The sequence below is a fragment of the Saccostrea echinata genome, unplaced genomic scaffold, assembly GCF_033153115.1.
Source record: "Saccostrea echinata isolate AGI-Se365-2 ecotype Australia unplaced genomic scaffold, CSIRO_AGI_Sech_v1 ptg000002l, whole genome shotgun sequence".
Lineage (NCBI taxonomy): Eukaryota > Metazoa > Mollusca > Bivalvia > Ostreida > Ostreidae > Saccostrea > Saccostrea echinata.
The window spans coordinates 24,723,649-24,742,873 of record NW_026889751.1 but is presented as its reverse complement, the minus strand read 5'-3'; the positions used below and the strand labels follow the sequence as shown (position 1 = coordinate 24,742,873).

The window sequence follows — 19,225 nt, the reverse complement described above, 5'->3', positions numbered from 1 at the left end:
CCTCTTCCAAAGCTTGTCCACGTACTTGTAATAATGAAAATTCTTTTGCCATCTAATGGCAAAATATGAATAATGTTTTTAATAAAGATCTGGAAAACGTTGTTTCTAGCAAATATAATAGAATTAAACACTGACGATTTTTATTTTTTTTTTCTTTATTTTATTGTTACAACAATCAACAACGTAACAGAACTTTTGCTTAAATCTGTGCTTCATATATTTCTTTCAAAATATTTATAAAACTGCCCTTGTGCTGTACTTTTGTACATATACATGTATCTATTTCTGGTAATGAAGAACGTCAAATAAAGATAATCATTAGCCTCAATTAATCGATAATTTATTATGCACAAATAAAACTGGTGAAACATATTCCCCTCCATTGAATGTGCACATTTTTGTGAATAAAGTTAATGCTTTGTTAAAATATCGAAGTAAAAATAATAGAAACATACTTTAAGTAGTTTGTAGTTAAGGAAGAATAAACTTCTGCAAAGAGAGATAACTTTTACATTATTATTTTTTTTAATTGTCAAAGTGTTATTAATCACTGTGTTCCCTTTATAACAAATTCTTCAACAATTATTTGTTACGTATTTTGCCATGTTGGTACATCTGTATTAAGATTTTCATTTTGCGTGAATTTACTTTAACCAACATTCTTTGTGAGATTTTTGACATTATATTATTACCAATTCAAAAAATAAGATTCTCATGGGAAGACCTTGGTTTTCCCTTCGAATGCTATACATTAACAGTATCAAATTTAACACAAAGTTCACAGTTTTGAGATCACTTTCATTGAAAGCAATTAACATCACAATTATGCACTGCAATGAGATTAGTAGTAAAAAAATGAAAATGGATTATTCCAACCAATCGTGGTTGACGGATAATTAGGGAATGGTGAAGTACCAGGGGGTGTTTGAGTTACTGCGTTAGGTTGTGCATTTGGAGACATATTTGGTTCTGAGTTAGGTTGACGCGGCGGTTGAGTGTTTGGTTGACGTGGTGGTTGAGAGTTTGGTTGACGTGGTGGTTGAGAGTTTGGTTGACGTTGGGGATTTTTGGGTTGTTGGGAGTTGGGCTGACTTGGAGGATAGTTTGGTTGACGAGGTGGCTGGAAGTTTGAGTTGGGACCATTTGGTTGTCGTTGTCCGCCGTTAGGAAAATTTGTATTAGAGTTGGGACTGTTTGGTTGCCATTGTCCGCCGTTTGGAGGAGATTGAAAGTTAGAATTCGAGTTAGGACCATTTTGTCGTTGTTGTCCAGTATTAGGCTGCCTATTTCTTGCCCAGGGAGGTGGTGGACCATTTCGCCGAGGAGGAGGAGGTCTACTTTGTCCATTGCCTTGGGGGCGCCATGGCCTTTGAGGTCCAGGTGGGGGTCGTTGTCCATTTGGTGGAGGATGCCATCCACCGTTTGGTGAACCCCATTGTCCACTGGAATGTGGAGGACCGCCTCTTGGTTGTGGTGGCCAGTTACCATTATGGGGTCCATTTTGAGGTGGCGGATTATTTCGTCTCTGGGGTGGAGGAGGGGGTCGTCGATTGGGTGGTCGCTTGCCTTTAGCAGCATTGCTTTTCGGTCGCCTGCCATTGCCACCTTTGCCTTTCGATGGAGGTTTTTTCCTACCCATTTTGGCAGGCTTATTCGGTCTCCCTGGTGCCGGACCATGATTACCAGGACCGCCAGGAAACATTCCTCCTGCAGGTGTCCCTGGATGCGCCATACCACTACCAAAAGATCCCGGTGGAAGTGCAAAAGGCATCTCATTAAAGGAGGGGAAATCGAAGCCTATTATCGACTCTATCTCTCTGGGATTACACGCAGCTTGACATTCGCCCTGAGTCATAAAATTATTGCCGTTCCCTCCACAGCCAGTATAGGGCTTTTGAACGCAAACCTCCCCAACTGCCATCCACCGCATGACCTCTTGCTCACAATTTGGTCCACCTACTTGTGACCCCTCTGATATTGGTTGTCTACAAACACAGTCTTTTTTGCACTGTGTCATCGTTGGAAATCCTGAGAAGGCACATCCTAATTTGTACACGCATCTGGAATGAGAAAAAGTATGTCTTCAATTGTTCTCTTGACCTGTTCTTTATTTATCAATGAAATTTGTTCATAATTGCGATTTGACGTAAACGACCCATTTGAATTCGAAAATCGTGGATTTATATCCCATGAATTTTACTGGGAATTTAAGCATTTGCCAGTATTAATCAGCAGAATTTCATATATCAAGTTTACATTTTGAACTTACTGTCCTGTGCGCTGGTCGAAGAAATATTTATAGGTGTCCATTCCCATACAATACTGAGCAGTCTGCGGGTCTGTGGAACATACTGAAAGAAGCAAATTGTATAATGTCGATATCATTTAATACTCTGTTCTAGAAAACACCTTAATCTGATCGATCGATATTAAATGATATTATTTAGCAAAGGATGACTTGAAGTGAGTGAGTTTTTGAATTTTTCGTGTTATAATCGGTTACATAATGCGATATTGTTGAATGGAATTGTTTAAATAACATACTTAGCATTTTGTAAAAACAACCAAAACTTTTGCATCTTTGGCTGACACCTAAGATTCCAACTGAAGGTTTTTCTTGGAGTGACAGTTTAGAACTTCTACCCTTAATGATTTAACATGATTGTATGTATGTAATGTTCTATACACATCAGTCTCTTTTAATATACTACATTCACAAGCTGTAGGTAGCAAGTACTAGTGTTGTAATACTTGTCAACTATTGTGTTTATGTGCCGTATTTATCGTCGTCTATAAAGATATCTTTAGCAGTAATTAATGTCATCCTGTTGCAATGGTTACAATAAATATATTAACCACATTTATTTTATTAACTACACATATTATATAAACCACATTCTTGACAATACTCACATCTGTCCATTCTCTGGGATTCTGCATAGATAACCAGGCTAAACAGAATATATGCTGCATGCTCCCACATCTGCCTCAGGAAAATACAAAGATAAAATTATGATTTGGTCAATCAGGAACAATCATGATCAGCTAGAGGTTAGATCAGCTGAAGAAGAGATTTACAGCAGCAACTTTGCCATCTGAACGGCTGGTTTATTATCTTTTTTAATTGTCGAGTCTATCAAACAGTTTAACTACCATTGGGTATGAATATACCGGTATAGTTGAATAAGATATTGCAACAGAATGAATTTTACTTTTTGTTGCAAAATTTTACGCGCGTTTTGGGTTCAAATTCAAATTATTATGTTCTTCAAGAGTATGTGCAGAAGGCAGAGAAAATTCAGATTAATATGAATTTGACATTGGATCTGACCTTGAACCATACAAGGCGTTACAGTAGCATTACACTGAGCACGTGACCACAGATCATGTGACCTTCAAATCAAGTGGACAGTGTAATAGCTATTCTAAAGAGACTGGCAATTCCTATCTCATTGCAATTTTAAGTAAGAAATTTCTTAACTTGTTGCTATAGGTCCCCAGTAAGCGGGTAATTATACTGTGTTATGTTTTGGTGTTGGGAAAATAAAAAAAACTTTACATATCTATAAATTTAACGACATAGTCTGTATTTTTATTGAATGGGTGGGTAAACTTGTGGAGGAAAGTATACAATGCTATTGAAAACAATAAAACCTTTGTAACTATTTTCAGTAGAGTTACTCAGTTCAATAAAAAGTTAAAAGACATGAGCACAGGACCAAACCACAGAGAACGCATGCATTGCAAATCAAAAATAAAAGTCTTTGTATGATATGCAGAAAATAGGCCATTTGATATATCGATGTCAAATATCTCCATGTTCTCCGAATATTGACAGTTTATAGGAGTTGGTGGAAGGACAGGCGTGCATATAAATAGAACTATAAGATTCGACATCATTGGTCTTTGTTTCAAACTTCACACTGTTTATTGCAATTACTACTACATTGTATCAAGCAGGGGGCAATTTTAAGAGTTTTTTTTTTAAATCTCATACATAATCAGAGAAAAGTTGAAAGTATTTGAATCCCCAATTTGTGGTTGTCTCCCTTACTTCCAAAATGGCCACTGCGGATCTGAATAAATCTTTTTTTTAAATAGCTGTTGTCTATTGTGGTTGGTATAGGACATAATTCATTAATTTATCGCCGCTAAATAAATATTCGTGTACCAGCCACCGTAGTTTTTCAGTAGTATAGTTTTGGTAAACAGAAGTCCCCCAGTTAATTTTGATCAAAGAGTACAGGGAATTCGGAATGGTTTGAATGATAAAATGTCGATAATGTGTCAAGATGTTGATCCTTTTCTTGTGGTAGTGGAATATCTATGTGCATAAATTGGCATTGGTTTGACCTACGACCACCTTTGCACATTAAAAAAAATCTTATTGACTTTAAAGTGATCACATTTATATTTTCTAGATGTGAAAAGAGAAGTAGAGCAATATATCTGATTTAGCACAGTGGCCCAACAAAGAAACGTCATTCTGGCAAAACGAAATGATTTGTTAATTCTGTATGCTTGTCATCAGGGTCTATTGTACGATTTATGCACACATACGCTCAATTTTTTTTTTATAAGTCCCTCTGAAAAATGTACATTCATATTCATATAACAAAGCAATTTCAATGATTTTAGCCAGTAGTTGATCATCACAATGTATGGACGAGATGAGAGTTGCGCTTATTCGGGTTTGTGTTGGTGATGCATAAAGTGCACGGACTTTCAAGATGATGCTCCATTTTTAGGAATACCATAGCACTGCCTCTAAGAAACGAAACTTTACTTCTGTTTTTGTAGCCTTCTTTGATACTTCTCTATGTAACATACAAGGTCATCATAATTTCTGACCCTTTCAATACAAAACCTACGTGTTTGAATGCATTTCACACATATAGAATTGGATAATATATAAACCATGTACCATTAAAGCTAAATAAATTAGATTCTTAAACGAGGAAAATTTAACTTACCGCTTTGCCCATATTGTATTTTCTGTTGGCGTTAACCACCTTGGACCCTTTCGTACTGACCGGTGAGTTTCTGGTAGTCAGTAGTAGCCACTGTGCGAAGCGCCATTGACAGTTTTATTAACCAGCTTTGGCATACTTACATAGACTTATATTTTTTATATGAGAATGGCTGCATAAAAGTTTCCGGACACATACCAGTTTGTATAATCGCTGATATAATAGACATCTTTAAATATGATGGAGTTTGGCGATTAAAATGTCACACATATATATTTATATGTGCATTATTACGCGCTGGATTTAGAAAGAATATTTATCCATTTTCATATATAAATGCTTTTGTTTGTTTTTTTTTTTAAATCATTATTCATATCTTTTATGTATTTTTAAAGATTTGTAGTAAAAGTGTTCCTTATCCTTTTCACATTTCTATCAATAAAGATTGAATAATGCATTGATATTAACGCAAATAAATAATTATATTCCTTATTTTTCTACAAAGCACAAATAAAAAAAACGTCAATGCAGAATCGAATCTTTACTTTTAAGTTTTAATTATCAGAAGAAAAAAAAATCCAGTACTATATTTGAATCTGGATGTACAAGACACTGGAAATTCAGCAAAATTTTAAGAAATTCTTTGGTGTAATTTATGAAGTATGAAATCAAGAGCATACGCGTGTCTTTCGACAGTTGACAATTTTCAAATGCCAAATGAGTACGTGTCTAATTATGAATGTTGTAATGAGCAGTTTTACCTTCCCAGATAAACAAATTTTCAAATGATAAATGATTCTACATCACATTTTGAAAAATTAATGTTTTAGCATGTTCACACGTAGGTCATTTTTTTCCGAATAATTAACAGCAATAAATTGATATGTGGGTCATTGACGAGCACGCAGTCGATTATTATCTACATAATGTGACCACATTGTTATAAGTCAGTTACGTTGAGTTCCTGTGTACAAGTATACTGAACAAGAGCCCCATGGGCCACAACGCTCACCTGAGTAACTTTGGCCTTGCTTTTTTTTTCACTTGATTTCCCCCCCCCTTTTGAAGTACTTATTGTGGCCCCGCCCTACCCCCAGGAGTCATGATTTGAACAATTTAGAATCTACACTACCCCAAGAATGCTTCAACATATTAAGTTTCAGCTTTTCTGGCCAGTGGTTCTTGAGAAAAAAATGTTTATAGATTTTTACTGTATATTTCAATGTAAAAGTTGGATTCCCTATTGTGGCCCCGCCCTACCCACGGGGGTCATGATTTGAACAATTTAGAATCTACACTACCCAAGGATGCTTCCATATAGGTTTCAGCTTTTCTGGCCCAGTGGTTCTTGAGAAGAAGATTTTTAAAGATTTTTACTACATATTTCAATGTAAAACTTGGATTCCCCATTGTGGCCCCGCCCTACCCCCGGGGGCCATGATTTGAACAATTTAGAATCTAAACTACCCCAGGATGCTTTCACATAAGTTTCAGCTTTTCTGGCCCAGTGGTTCTTGAGAAGAAGATTTTTTAATGACCCCACCCAATTTTTGTATTTTCTTGATTATCTCCCCTTTGAAGGGGACTTGGCCCTTCATTTTTACAATTTAAACTTCCCTTTACCCAAGGATGCTTTGTACCAAGTTTGGTTAAAATTGGACCAGTGGTTCTTGAGAAGAAGTTGAAAATGTGAAAAGTTTACAGACGGACGGATGGACGACGGACAATGGGTGATCAGAAAAGCTCACTTGAGCTTTCAGCTCAGCTGAGCTAAAAATTAAAGCCAGGTACTTAGTATCGAGCCCCCCCTTTTTTTCTTCAAACAATGTTTTTCTGTTTATTTAGTATATGAAACAATTAATTGAAAGGCCAGATGCATAAAATATCTTTCTTGTAAAAGTTGGAACCTAAACCTCCCTCCTCCTTCCCCTTACACACACACCCACACACAGGAAATAGGTTTTTGAGTTTTGACAAAGTTCTTTTTTTTTATTTTGGGCTTGTCAAATGATTTTACTGGGTAATTTGCCAATTATTTTTCTTGCCCCCTCCCCCTCCCCTTTCTAAAACAATATTAAGTGCCTGAAACAGTGACAAAAATTACGTACATTGTAATGAATTCAATTTATTGAAATGTGCACTTTGAACGCCGGGGGGCATGGGCGCCCCGGTCACCCAACTTTTTTTCTGAGTATAGTATTTTTCATAGTAAATTTTCAATTTTCATGTAAATGCTGGTTGCCCCTCTACCTGTACCAAAAAGTAAGATTATTGAGGGGGGGGGGGGGTCCCGCTTCCCCCACTTTTGGGTTAGTTGAGGTTGTCGTTTTTTTTCTCTCCCCCCCTTTTTTTTGCTTTCAGATTTTTTGGGAGGTCCCCCTTACTTTTAAAAACGTTGCTACGGGGTCTGCCCATTACGTAGTTTTTAAACGCATTTTAATAAAAATCGAAATTGATAATTATTGCATAAAATTTTATAGAATTTTGAATAAAAACATGGTAATTATATCAATAACCTGTGACTTTAGTCAGATTTTATTCGAAAGTTGATTGTAAGCGAACAAGTTATAATGATGACCTTTAGATATATAAGATATATAAAAAAAAATAATAAGTCATTCAGAAATACCCAGTAAAGTATAAAATTTCATCCCATAAAAACTATTTGAAAGCAGAATCGCAAAAATAATCATGTTTTATGGATCAAACATCCATCATTTATATTTAAAAGAAAGACAATAAGGATAACGGGGTAACACACATTTAATGCATATCATGTGGATTTCAACTTTTATTTGAATTTTGTTGAATAATCGCGTACTCTCAAAGTGCACATCGCATGTACATGTACATGTACAATGACTCTTATTTAATCGAAGATATCACAAGAATTAAAATTAAATCCCCCTTCAAGAGCATTCACATTATTTATTTCTTTCCTGCCATCGGGTGCCATGGATTACTATTGGCTGAGACGAAATTTTCTCTTCCTCTGTTAGATCCGCCTCCTATCAAACCTTGACCTGTTCCTCCTCCACCCATTGATCCACCACTTCTGCCTCCCATCATGTTCATCAATTTGCCAATAGCAGCACTCCCTCCTACAACATCTTCCACTGGTAAAGTTAAGGACGTTTGGCTTTTTGGGAAAGGAGCTGAGTTACTTTTTGATTGCATACTGGCTCTTGACATGAAACCGCCGCCCGTGGGTTGCCCGCTCATCATGCCCTGTCCTTGGGATAATGCGTTTGTCATACCCCCAACGAAACCAGATCCCATACCCACGGGGTGACGCGCGCCTGAATGTGCAGATTCAAACGAACTACCTGAGGGATGGTCATCTCCCATTCCTCCTGCGGAATGACCAGAGATTTTCAATGATGATCCACCAAGGCCTGATAGGCCATTTCCGCCGGAAGTTCCGAGCATGGATGATATACGCCCACTTCCGCCTGCTGGAACTGAACGACTTCCACTAAGAACAAGTTTGGATCCGCCCATGGGGTTTCCTCCACTCTGACTTAAACTACCTCCAGATGTTCCAAATGAAAATGCTCCACCAGATGTTCTAGCTGACCCCATGGGAATTGAAGTCTTTCCACTCATTACCAACTTGGACCCACCCACTGGTACGCTTTCCGAGAAACTTCCTCCAGATGATATGAACTGTCCACCAGCTGATCCACCTGGCATCGAACTACTACCTGACAATACCATTCTGGACCCTCCGACTGGTATTGTCTGGCTATTCGATGATAAACCTGTGATTTTAAGTCTTTGAGGAAAATTATTCTTTGTGTCTTGCTTTGCAACGAAATGCCAATGCTCTTTCTTATGGAGGTCAGGTGTTATGAATCGTATAATCTGGTTTGCTTGTTGGGTCCCTCTCATGACATTACTGCGATCCCCATGGATCCAAAGGGATTTGGATCCGGTGAACTTATTTCCGTATTTTTGCGGATTGTAAAAATTATTTGTTTCAAAGTGGATTTCACTTCCGCTACCCCAGTTACTGCCTCGTGGTTTTACCATTCCAGGTGCGGATCCAACACATGTGGAGCGACACTCCTCATAAGTTTGAAAATTGTTGCTGTTTCCCTGACAACCGCCATAAGTAAATTTTTCGCAGCAACCAGTGGTAGGGTTATAGAACCATTTTTCCATTGCTGATCGACAAGGACCCGCCTCCGGTGGAATATGACAAACACAGTGCCGATTGCACGATTCTTCCGTCCGGAAACGATTTTCGTTACCTCCACATCCGGAGAACATGAAGCTATCACATCGACCAGAAACAGGATTATAAAAGAAATTCTTAATCTGCGCAGAGCAGGGTCCTCGTTGCTTTGGAAGTAAACATACTGCAATAGAAGTATATTCATGTATTACTGTAAAAAACTTGAAACATGGCATTAATTTTTTTGTTTCGGGGATCGGGGATTTTTATTTATTAATATATGAAGTTTGAGTACTTTACTTAATTTTCTTTTGTTTTTGTTTGTGTTTGTTTGTTTTTGTTTGTTTGTTTGTTTGTTTTTTACATCTTTGGAGTTTGAAAGGACTCATGGAAAGGAGATACATGATGAAATAGGAGTGATTTGGCATGATAATTTTACATGCACGAAAACGTCTAATGTAAAGTACTTGGTATCTACAATATGTAGACAAAGAATAATAATATGATATTTTGAAGTATAATAAATCAAACATTAACCATTGACTTTATATAATTCCATACGGTGTCACAAAAAGTCACACGGTACACAAAAACAGGCCGTAAATGCTCCCCCTTTTTTGGGGGGAATTTTTTTTATCGAAACTTTGAAACGTTTATTTTACTCGAGGGCTCGCACGAGGACATGCTACAAATTTTGAACAAGAATATATTAATAAGAACAAACATATGTACAAGAAATTTCAAGGGTTGGAAGATAATATAATGTTTGTATTTCCTTGTTTAAAAATTGTTAATCACAATTTTGTTTTATATACTTAATCCAGTAATAACATATTGATCATGACTATTCATGAGATCCGAAAAACTACAATAATATTTCTGTTTTTGCATAAATCATGGGGTAAAAAATCATACCTTTCTTGTTTAAAGTTATCACAATTGAACAAATAATGGTACTAATCACATAGTTCTATATTACTAACTACACCATGTAAGATTACAAATTCTTTCACTTCTTTCTATGCTATAAAATCTACCAGTTTTAATTGGGAGTCTGACTATCACATCTAAATTTGCAAAATTTATAAGTGAAATCAACAGGTAACACCCAGAAATATTTTCCAAATTCAGTCTTTATATCAACTCTATAATTAAAACATTTTGGTCCATAATGTATTTGAATTTTAATACAGTAATTCTTCACATTAATAGTCCTTCTGTCAAATCCACATGTAGCTAGACGAGTTATCTCTCTTGTTACGACCTGACATGCTACTTGAGCACGTACATCAAAGAACAGTTATCACGCCGTAGTAAAACATTATTATACTAAATTCAGTTGAATATTTGATTTTTGATTCGTTTATCATGTTTCGACGGTTAACCACATACAATTCGAAACAAAATCCCGAAGAAATAGGGAAAGAGAGAGAGAGAGGGGGGGGGGGGTAGTACCTGGGGGCGGTGTCCAGTTGTCTGCACAGTATGCCAGAGTGAAAATGGCTAGGAAACACAACACTCCATGCATTTTGTTTGGGGATCTGGAAAGAAAAGCACAGCGTATGAAAATTATTGTTGTATTTCCTTGCAAAAGATGGCAAGTCGGAGAATAGTTTAATCCGAACATTGAAATGGCCCCTCTTCGGATATTTGACCAAAATTTAGATACATAGATACATTTTGAGTAATATTTTAAAAGCGTACAAAAGTCATGTATTTGTTGATCATTTTGCACCATATCAATTTTTTTTTTTAGAATAATCAAAGAATAATTTTTTGAGTTTTCAACAAAAAGGGGGAGGGTAAGAAGCACACTAAAACCATTAAAATGAGAATCGGAAATTTCTTTTATTGACAATAATGCTGTACTTAGAAAATCCTTTAATATTAACTGTTATTTCAATGGCACCAATGAAATCTTATTCAAGGCTTTCCCAAAGTAATTTTATGTTTTAAGCCATCCACTTCGAAGAATATTATTTTGAAGATAAACAGAAAAGATAAAAGCAAATCTTTATTTTTTTTTCTGTTCCTATTAGTTTTCACTCAAAAAAAAATATAGTTAAGTAATAAACCTATGTGAGTACATGTTACTCAAATTTTGATTCATGTAATGAAAAGGAGAAGAAAAAGACCAGTAAATTAATCTAACAAAACCTAACAGTTGTTAAAAAATGTAAAACATAAAGATCCCTAGGGGAAAAAAGGAAAAAAAGGGGGGTGTGTGGCAGATGCTTAGGAGAAGTAAGGATCCCCTGTCGGTCACACCTGCCATGAGCCCTCCGAATTGATAAGGTAAACCGAATATAATCCGTAGTCAAATTAGTATTAAAACAATGGCCTAACAACTGGTACGAAACATGTCAGTCAAAATACGATAAAAACGATAGGTTATATTCACAAACAAGAATAACGACCATAGATTAAAACTGGCAAAATGCTGACATTTAACGTTTTGTAAACGAATAAACACTCGAGACATTTATCTGAAAATTTTGTTTGTTTAGATGCCTTTTCCCTCTCTCATGGGTTTTGACATTTTAGGTGATGTTAAACGTAGAATTAATTTCAGATAGCCTGATATCTGTGATTTTAAAAAAAAAATATATTATTTACACTTATTTCTAAAATATGTTTTCACATCATAATTAGTCATTCAAAGCCTTTTATTTTAATTCTAATTTTAACAAATGAATATTTATTTATCAGTTACTTATTTAATAATTTCAAAAGGAATCCAATATATATATAATATTAAAGCAACATATAATTTGAAAATTATATTATTCATAAAAAAATATCAAAGTCTTACCGATCGTATGTCCTTTTAATGAATATTACTTACTGTAACAACAAAAGATACACAGAGTTCATTTGAAGTGTAGCAGCCACTAATCACCCGATGCCCCCGAGGTCCGCCATTTATAATAGAAATACATACAGGAAAGAACGTGAGCGTAAAATTAAAAAAAAAAAATCAAAATATCATTTTTTTTACCCTAATTGCAAATGTAGGATTTGTATTTAGTTCATTTTAGATTGTAAGTAAGTTTTTCCATTTGGAAAATTTTTGTATAAAGCTTTAAAAAATATAACTTTTATACCAAATGAAGTGTAACCTTTGACCTATTGTTACTCATTAAAGATGGCGTCTTAGCCGGAAGGACTTCACGCCAGCTCACGCATTCTCCTGCCAGAATCCGCTGCAGTAATTAATTAACACGATGATAAAATGAAACGATTCTTTCATTTTGACCCAATCCCTATTACTTCTTGGCGTTGGCCCCTCGGGTTTTCCTTGTTTCCAAATTTATCTTTGCTTATCATTTTATGTAAACAACGTATCTCTCTTTCTCTCTCTTTTGTAAAAAAAAGATGATCGACTGAAGAACTTCGATAAAAGAACGAATAGAGATTAGTCTGTTTCGATTAAAGCTTGCCATCTTACCGTAAACCAGGATAGACTTTTTAAATAACCCCATAGAATACATGTGTATGTACCGGTAGTTCGACCTGTGCCCTTATAATTGGTACAAGTCATATTTCTTTGAAAGATGACCCAGTATGAATATTGTCTTCCAGCTCCATCCATAGGAACTATAGGATGAGACCAATAATTACGAATTTGCGTTATTGATTATTTTTGTGGATATCCATTTGTCAACTTTTAAGCTCGAGAAGTTTTTCGAGTTGGAATGGAAGTTGTCTTTATTGGTCATCACAGTTGACCTTGAACTTGATAAGTGAAGTTTATTTATCTACCGATGAACAGTCAGGAACCTTCATGTATCATGCATGATTCTGTGACCTTAAAATTTCATACATAGATATATATAATTTCGATTACCCCACTGCACATATGGCGCCTTAGACCTGGAGTGGTTGATATACATGTATCTCCATCGTACTTCTATGTTTAAATACTGGTGATTAAATGTACACGTTATCAGACTGTAAACGCCGCGTGTCTGCCCGTTATGTGTATGGTTTGTTGTTAAGATGCTTTAACCTTAAGGCATTATTTCATTTGTTAATTACGTGTACATGTAGTAAGAATGTTAATATTCATATTTTTAAAATAATCGTGTAACGATTCTTAAGGAATTCGAATCGAACATTTATTTGGTATCAGTGTTTTGGGGTCAATTTATTTTTTTTTCAAATTGGCGGACAAATTTATATAGAATGTCTATCTGATTTGTACTACAATATTCTTTGATCTGTTGATAAAGATTGTTTAATTTTTCATCATAAGTACTTTCGTTGAATGTTCGCGGGCATATGTGTTCCCTGTAGTGTTATAATTACCAATTGTTTATCAAGTCTAGTATGAAGTTATAAAACTTTTCCGTATTCTAGTTTCGTTTAAGATGATAAATGGATTTCAGCTCTCTATGTTAACATTTTTTACACTGAATTTTAAGTTTCCCTGTGGCGTTAAAAAAAACCCACAGACATACTCAGTATCTAAACATAGAACACAACGAGAAAAACAAATAATTCAATAGGCAATTGAATTAAGAAAATTGTAGTAATTTTTTTTGTTACTAACGTACTTGTAATTTAAGGACCCCATTGGAAATAAGCTTGTTTAAAAAGGCTTTTATGGGCTATCCTTAGGTAATACCTATCACCTGTATGTCATGTAACTAATATAATAATACATGTATATGCTAAATTAGATCTTTATTAAGTAGCATAGTGCTGAGATAATGTCTGTTGTTTTTTTTTTCTATTAGTAGGCTAATCTGTAATGTTTTAATTGTGTGTTAATTGTCATGACATTCTGTGATAATTTTACCTGAATAAAATGAAATGAAAAAAAAAAGACTGAAAATTTTTTTCCGCAGGGTTTTTATTATTTTAAGGTAGCTGTCAAGGAAGCCAATCCCCTGTGTCCTCTGTTCGGCAGGTTTTTTTTTTATTATTTTAAGGTAGCTGTCAAGGAAGCCAGTCCCCCGTGTCCTCTGTTCTTCTGATGAGATAAATACCGTCTCGAACAGGAAGCATCACCTTGAAAACAAAAAAATATTCATACACGTGTACATTCAGGGTTCAAAATTAAGTGGAAATACTCGCTAAATGCGACAATAAAATACCTTTTAGCGAGTGTGTCATACTAAATACTGGCAAAATTTATCGGTAAGTTCCAGTTTGGGGTTTTTTACCAGTCCATATTAAAAGTGTTTGAATGACTGCTAGTGCACATTTTGGAGTTTAATTAAACTAGAGGCCCCTATTCATCTGAGTCACCTTGACCTTAATGTTCTTCAGAGAAAAAATGTCTTAAAGATTCTATTACCTCTTTATTTCCATATTTTAGTCACACCCTGTATCCCCAGGATACACAACCTAGCTGTCAATGTTTCCATATTGATATGTTTTAATATGGCCATATTTACTTTTGATGGTTCCTACATTTTCCATGTAAAAATTTGATTCCTTATTGTGGCCCCCACCCTACCCTCAGGGACCACCATTTGAATAAACTTAATTTAGAAGGATGCTTGCATAGCAACACTAATCATTGCCCTGCTGTTCATGAGAAGATCTTTAATGCATTTTTTCCAATATTTTCAGACATGTAAAAAATTTAACCCCCCTCCATTCTAGCCCGACCCATAATTATATACCCTGTTACCTTATGAACTCGATCGTCCTGTAGAACCACTTCATTAAACTCTGATATTGCCCACGAGTTTGATTCATATTTTTCCCCCGAGTATGGATCGCCGCTTTTTAAAACGTTATCAACAATAAGAGTTCCACCGGAAGCCAGCAAATCCTTTTCAAAAATGGTCTGTAAAATATGAATAACACTCAAAATAAAGTAGAAATAGTAGCGTATTAATGAGGTGCCGACTCTCCGATTTAATTTTAATTAATAAAATAAAAATATTTTTTATATTCATATTTATTGATGAATCTTTTTTAGAGGTTACTTTGTGTTAATATAATCGTCTTAAATAAGAAACTAGACGGTGTAGTTAATTACATTTAAGTGAATATAAAAAATATGATTTATATGTCAGAACTTCTCATCAAGGTTTAAACAACATTAACAAATTAATCAACAACTGACCTTGTAGTACGAAACATATCCATCTTTGTTGGCATCCATGAAAATAATGTCAAACTTCATTTTATTCGCCGCTAACTTTCCCATACTTTCTAGAGCAGGCCCTTATGCAATTAAAATTGAGAGGGAATTGCAAAATGCTTAACATATACATGTATACTCATTGACAGATTTTGCAAATTATATGGTTAAAAGATGATCTTATTGCATGCACTATATTTGCTATTTTCTGTGTTTATGGATGAAAAATTCTCGAATGGGACGTTAAACAACACACAATCAATCAATCAGGGTTTATATTAAGGGTATATATATCAGATTTATCTCTGCATGGAGAAAGGAAACTACATGTACAAATAGAAGATAGCAAGTCCCCTTTGTCGTACATGTGGTTTTGTAAGAACATCTTTTGTTACCGACCTACAATTATTTCTACTTTATGCCCTGCTGGTGATTTGTCAAGAAAAGACCTGGCCAGATCTCCGATGCCTTTGTCAATCTCTAGAGAGACCACTTTACCATCCTTCGGAAGCGCCTCCGCCATGCCCAGTGACGCACATCCGGTAAAAAGGCCGATTTCTAAAGCCATGCGGGCCTTGCTCGCACTGGTTATGGATTTTATGAGCTGGACTAGAATGTAGAAAATTTAGTGTACTGCAGAAAATTTAATTATCTAAAAAAAAAAAAGAATTTTAAACGATACAGTTCAGGACAAAAAGTGTACTACACGAAACATAATAAATATTACACGTAACAATTTATATTACCCTCCTTGTTTCCGGAAAGCATCCTAGGACTTGCCACATAAGAAATCTCTCCCTTTTTGTGGGCGTCCTTCCATGGGTAACATAGTGTTTCATTGATCAAGGTATCCAGAGCTTGACTGGGCTGAGTGGTTTGACCTTCGCAGTACGTGTGTCTTTGCTACAAAATAAAGCTGAATATGCTGGTCTCTATTGATAGACTAGTACATAAATCAGTCAAACAGTGGTTGATCTGTTTTTTTTAATATCTATTCAGCGTTTACAATTGGAATAAAGTTAGCTTTTGTTTTAGCTCACCTGAGCCGAAGGCTTGAGATGGAAGTATCCTCATGTAGTGTACATTAAAATTTGTTCCAATCATGACTCTCCCCCGGAGTAGGGAGGGGATACAATGGGCAATCAAAGTTTTACAAATGAATGCAATGCACAGGAAAAATCTTTTTCTCAAGAACAGCAAAACCCTGAGTAGTCAGATAAAACCAGAGACCTCAGAATGGAAAACTCGGAAGTCTCTAGTTTGATCCTACATTTAAATTTATAACCCCAACCGGAAGTTTTGTATCCCGTCTAGAGTCTTAGAATGTATCGGGGTAATTTTTGAGGAATAAATGAATGGTTTACAATAAAGAGGCTCGACCAGAGACGTCTGAAACGATTAAAGTCTCGAGAAGCGAACATTGTCAGTTTAAAATAGGTTAATGATGGATATATTAACAAAATACGAACTTAAGCGGCCGGGGTGCCTGAAATTGAGTCAGGAACCTTGTGGAAAGAAAAAGTAGGGGGTGACCCCATATACGAAACAAGTGCCTGTGTTCCGACACTTGGGTTGACCTGTTTGCGGAAGTAATACATTTTTAAAACTTTTGATTTTATTCATTTTTTTTCGCGGAATCGGGAAAAATGTATATGCGAAACAGTTACTTGTTTTTTTGCGGGAAGGTAAAACGTGATGCGCCGACCCATATCTGACAGCTGAGGTTTTTAATTTTAAACAATAAAATGTTTTACTAGTATTTGGTTTTTAGTATGGGAGTCAATGTTACAACCGTTGCAGAAAATGCGGGTTATGTATAAGGTGTTTCGAGTTAATTTGTGTTTTATATGTACTTTGTGTTTTATTTTGTGTTTTATGTAATTTGTGTTTTATATGTACTTTCCACCCGATGCTTAAAGAATAAAGATTTAATTTCAATATGAAAAGGAATTTGTTTTTGTTTTCCATCAGATATAGCAACCCCGGCGTAGAAAGCCGAGTGGCATGCTACAGAGCTAAATTTCTGCGCGGATCTAGGGGGGGGGGGGGTCCGGACCTCCTTCCCCCCTTGGAATTTGCAAAGTTATTAAAAGTATATACTGAAGCAAATAAAAAAAAGAAGACTTTTGAACCCGAACCCCCCCCTCCCCAAATCATGGACCCCACCACCACCACCACGAAATATATGTTTTTCACGTTTAGGAAATGGATTTTACGGGTTTTTTGCTTGTCAAATTTTTAGGGAAGGGAATTTAGGTTTTTTAAAAAATTTTTAATATTATTATTATTTATTTTATTTTTTTGCTTGTAAAGAAATTTTTGGGTTGGAATTTTTTTTTGACTGGGGTGGAACCCCCCTCCCGGGAAAAAAATTCTTGGATCCGTGCCTGAATTTCCCCAGAAATTCACACGGTACAACAGCGCATGTGAAAAGATTGATTAACGACCGTGGTTTTCATAATAAAGGAGATGATATTCAGCGGATGTCGAAGATTTTTTTTAGTGTTACGCAACGTAAATATTAAAACTTTGTCGTCTCTGTTTTGTGGTTACAAGTTACGGAAATGGGATAATGGATGAATTGAGGATAAACACAATAAATAATGGGATACCTTCCATTAAATTAAAAAGCAATGATAAAATTGTATATCGTAGATGATTTTGTTTATGTACATGAAATCGATAATCTGGCACGGAAAACTGAACAAATGATATCACTCAGACTAAAACTTTCAAATACATATACATGACTGAACAATTAAATTTCTTGTCAGTCATTCAGGTTTAGTTCACCACAGATTTGAAAAATAGCCTACTTTTCCGCCATGTACTATATGCGTTTTTGATTTGCATTCCATGAATGATCATGCATAAACATCTTTTGAGACAGTCCTAATACATTTAATGTATCTACATAGCACTCTCTGTAAATAACTTGAGACCCGATTTTGTTCGATGCACAAATTTCCGTCAGGTCGCCACCGCTTGCCGGTGGAGGGCTACAAATTTTACACATGTACCTATACTCGGCACTTAGGGCCATTGAGCAGTGAAGGATCTTTTTCGTGTCATCACCTTCTACGACATGGGGCCTCGGTTTATATGCCGGTCTCATCCGAAGGACAGGTCTCCACGTCCCACAGTGGGATTCGAACCCGCGACGTAGGGATCAACTCCTCACTCCGAGACTCAAGAGCAGACGCTCTATCAAGTGTGCCACGCGGTCGACTTCTGTCTAGTAAAATTTTACTGATTTAAAGTACAGACGCGCATACTGGAATGATTTGATATTTAATCCGACGCACCTTAAATTTTAATCCCCCCCCCCCCCCCAAAAAAAAGATTCAATATTCCTGTATATACACGTATACATTTAAGATTGAAAGGGTGAAATACCCGAACAGTTCACCATACGACCGATATTTTGCCCAATCGTGTAAACATTGTAAACATTGCAGTTGTTATCTTTTGTTACTTACTTGATACAGTTCAATTGCTCTGTTAATTTCCGACAGTAGTTCCGGAGAGACATTCTCTTTCTGGGCGATTTCTTTTGCTTTCAACAAATGACGGTAAGCAGGGTCATAATTGTGGTTTAGAATATCTTCATCCGGCTTCGCTGACATGCTGAAGATAATATAATATCTGTCACAAACCGTCTGCTATATTTTTAGAATATCAAGAGCACATAACTCATAAATATACACAGTCCAGTCTGATAAATACCCCGGTCTCTCGAGATCTACATGTATTAATCCACACTTCAGATTCCTGTGATTTTGATATAAGAGCTACATCTCGTTCACTGACGTGACGATTTAAAAAAAATATGACACAACAGATTTAAAACTTTAAATAGCCCTATCTGCAAACAAGCAACTAGAAATGACAAAATATTTATAGTTATAATTAACTTGACGTGTTTCTTGTTTCAATGAAAACAAGATTCCGGGGCCAGAGTTCGATAATAATTTAAAG

At 35.7% G+C, this 19,225-nt stretch overlaps 3 protein-coding genes across 4 annotated transcripts; all 3 read right to left on the bottom strand.

The window, feature by feature from the left end:
* Positions 1 to 697: 697 nt before the first annotated feature.
* On the bottom strand, positions 698 to 3,021 carry LOC133201869 (proline-rich proteoglycan 2-like). Its single transcript, XM_061337667.1, has 3 exons — positions 2,914 to 3,021; positions 2,270 to 2,351; positions 698 to 2,060 (listed from the first exon to the last, which is right to left on the bottom strand). Exons 1-3 carry the CDS (start codon positions 2,981 to 2,983, stop codon positions 842 to 844), a joined length of 1,371 nt encoding a protein of 456 aa, XP_061193651.1. The 5' UTR covers positions 2,984 to 3,021; the 3' UTR covers positions 698 to 841.
* A 4,692-nt stretch (positions 3,022 to 7,713) lies between these two features.
* On the bottom strand, positions 7,714 to 10,680 carry LOC133201858 (uncharacterized). Its single transcript, XM_061337660.1, has 2 exons — positions 10,603 to 10,680; positions 7,714 to 9,331 (listed from the first exon to the last, which is right to left on the bottom strand). The coding sequence occupies exons 1-2, from the start codon at positions 10,673 to 10,675 to the stop codon at positions 7,899 to 7,901; spliced, it is 1,506 nt and encodes a 501-aa protein (XP_061193644.1). The 5' UTR covers positions 10,676 to 10,680; the 3' UTR covers positions 7,714 to 7,898.
* Positions 10,681 to 13,978: 3,298 nt separating this feature from the next.
* On the bottom strand, positions 13,979 to 18,960 carry LOC133175316 (probable caffeoyl-CoA O-methyltransferase 1). 2 transcript variants are annotated; one of them, XM_061310414.1, is made up of 7 exons: positions 18,727 to 18,959; positions 15,994 to 16,150; positions 15,647 to 15,856; positions 15,230 to 15,330; positions 14,789 to 14,947; positions 14,082 to 14,160; positions 13,979 to 14,015 (listed from the first exon to the last, which is right to left on the bottom strand). In XM_061310414.1, the coding sequence occupies exons 1-6, from the start codon at positions 18,871 to 18,873 to the stop codon at positions 14,089 to 14,091; spliced, it is 846 nt and encodes a 281-aa protein (XP_061166398.1). In that variant the 5' UTR covers positions 18,874 to 18,959; the 3' UTR covers positions 13,979 to 14,015; positions 14,082 to 14,088. The 2 variants fall into 2 exon arrangements, with proteins under 2 accessions (XP_061166398.1, XP_061166405.1); XM_061310421.1 differs by lacking the exon at positions 13,979 to 14,015 and having other exon boundaries at positions 14,072 to 14,160; positions 18,727 to 18,960.
* Between the last annotated feature and the right edge of the window lie 265 nt (positions 18,961 to 19,225).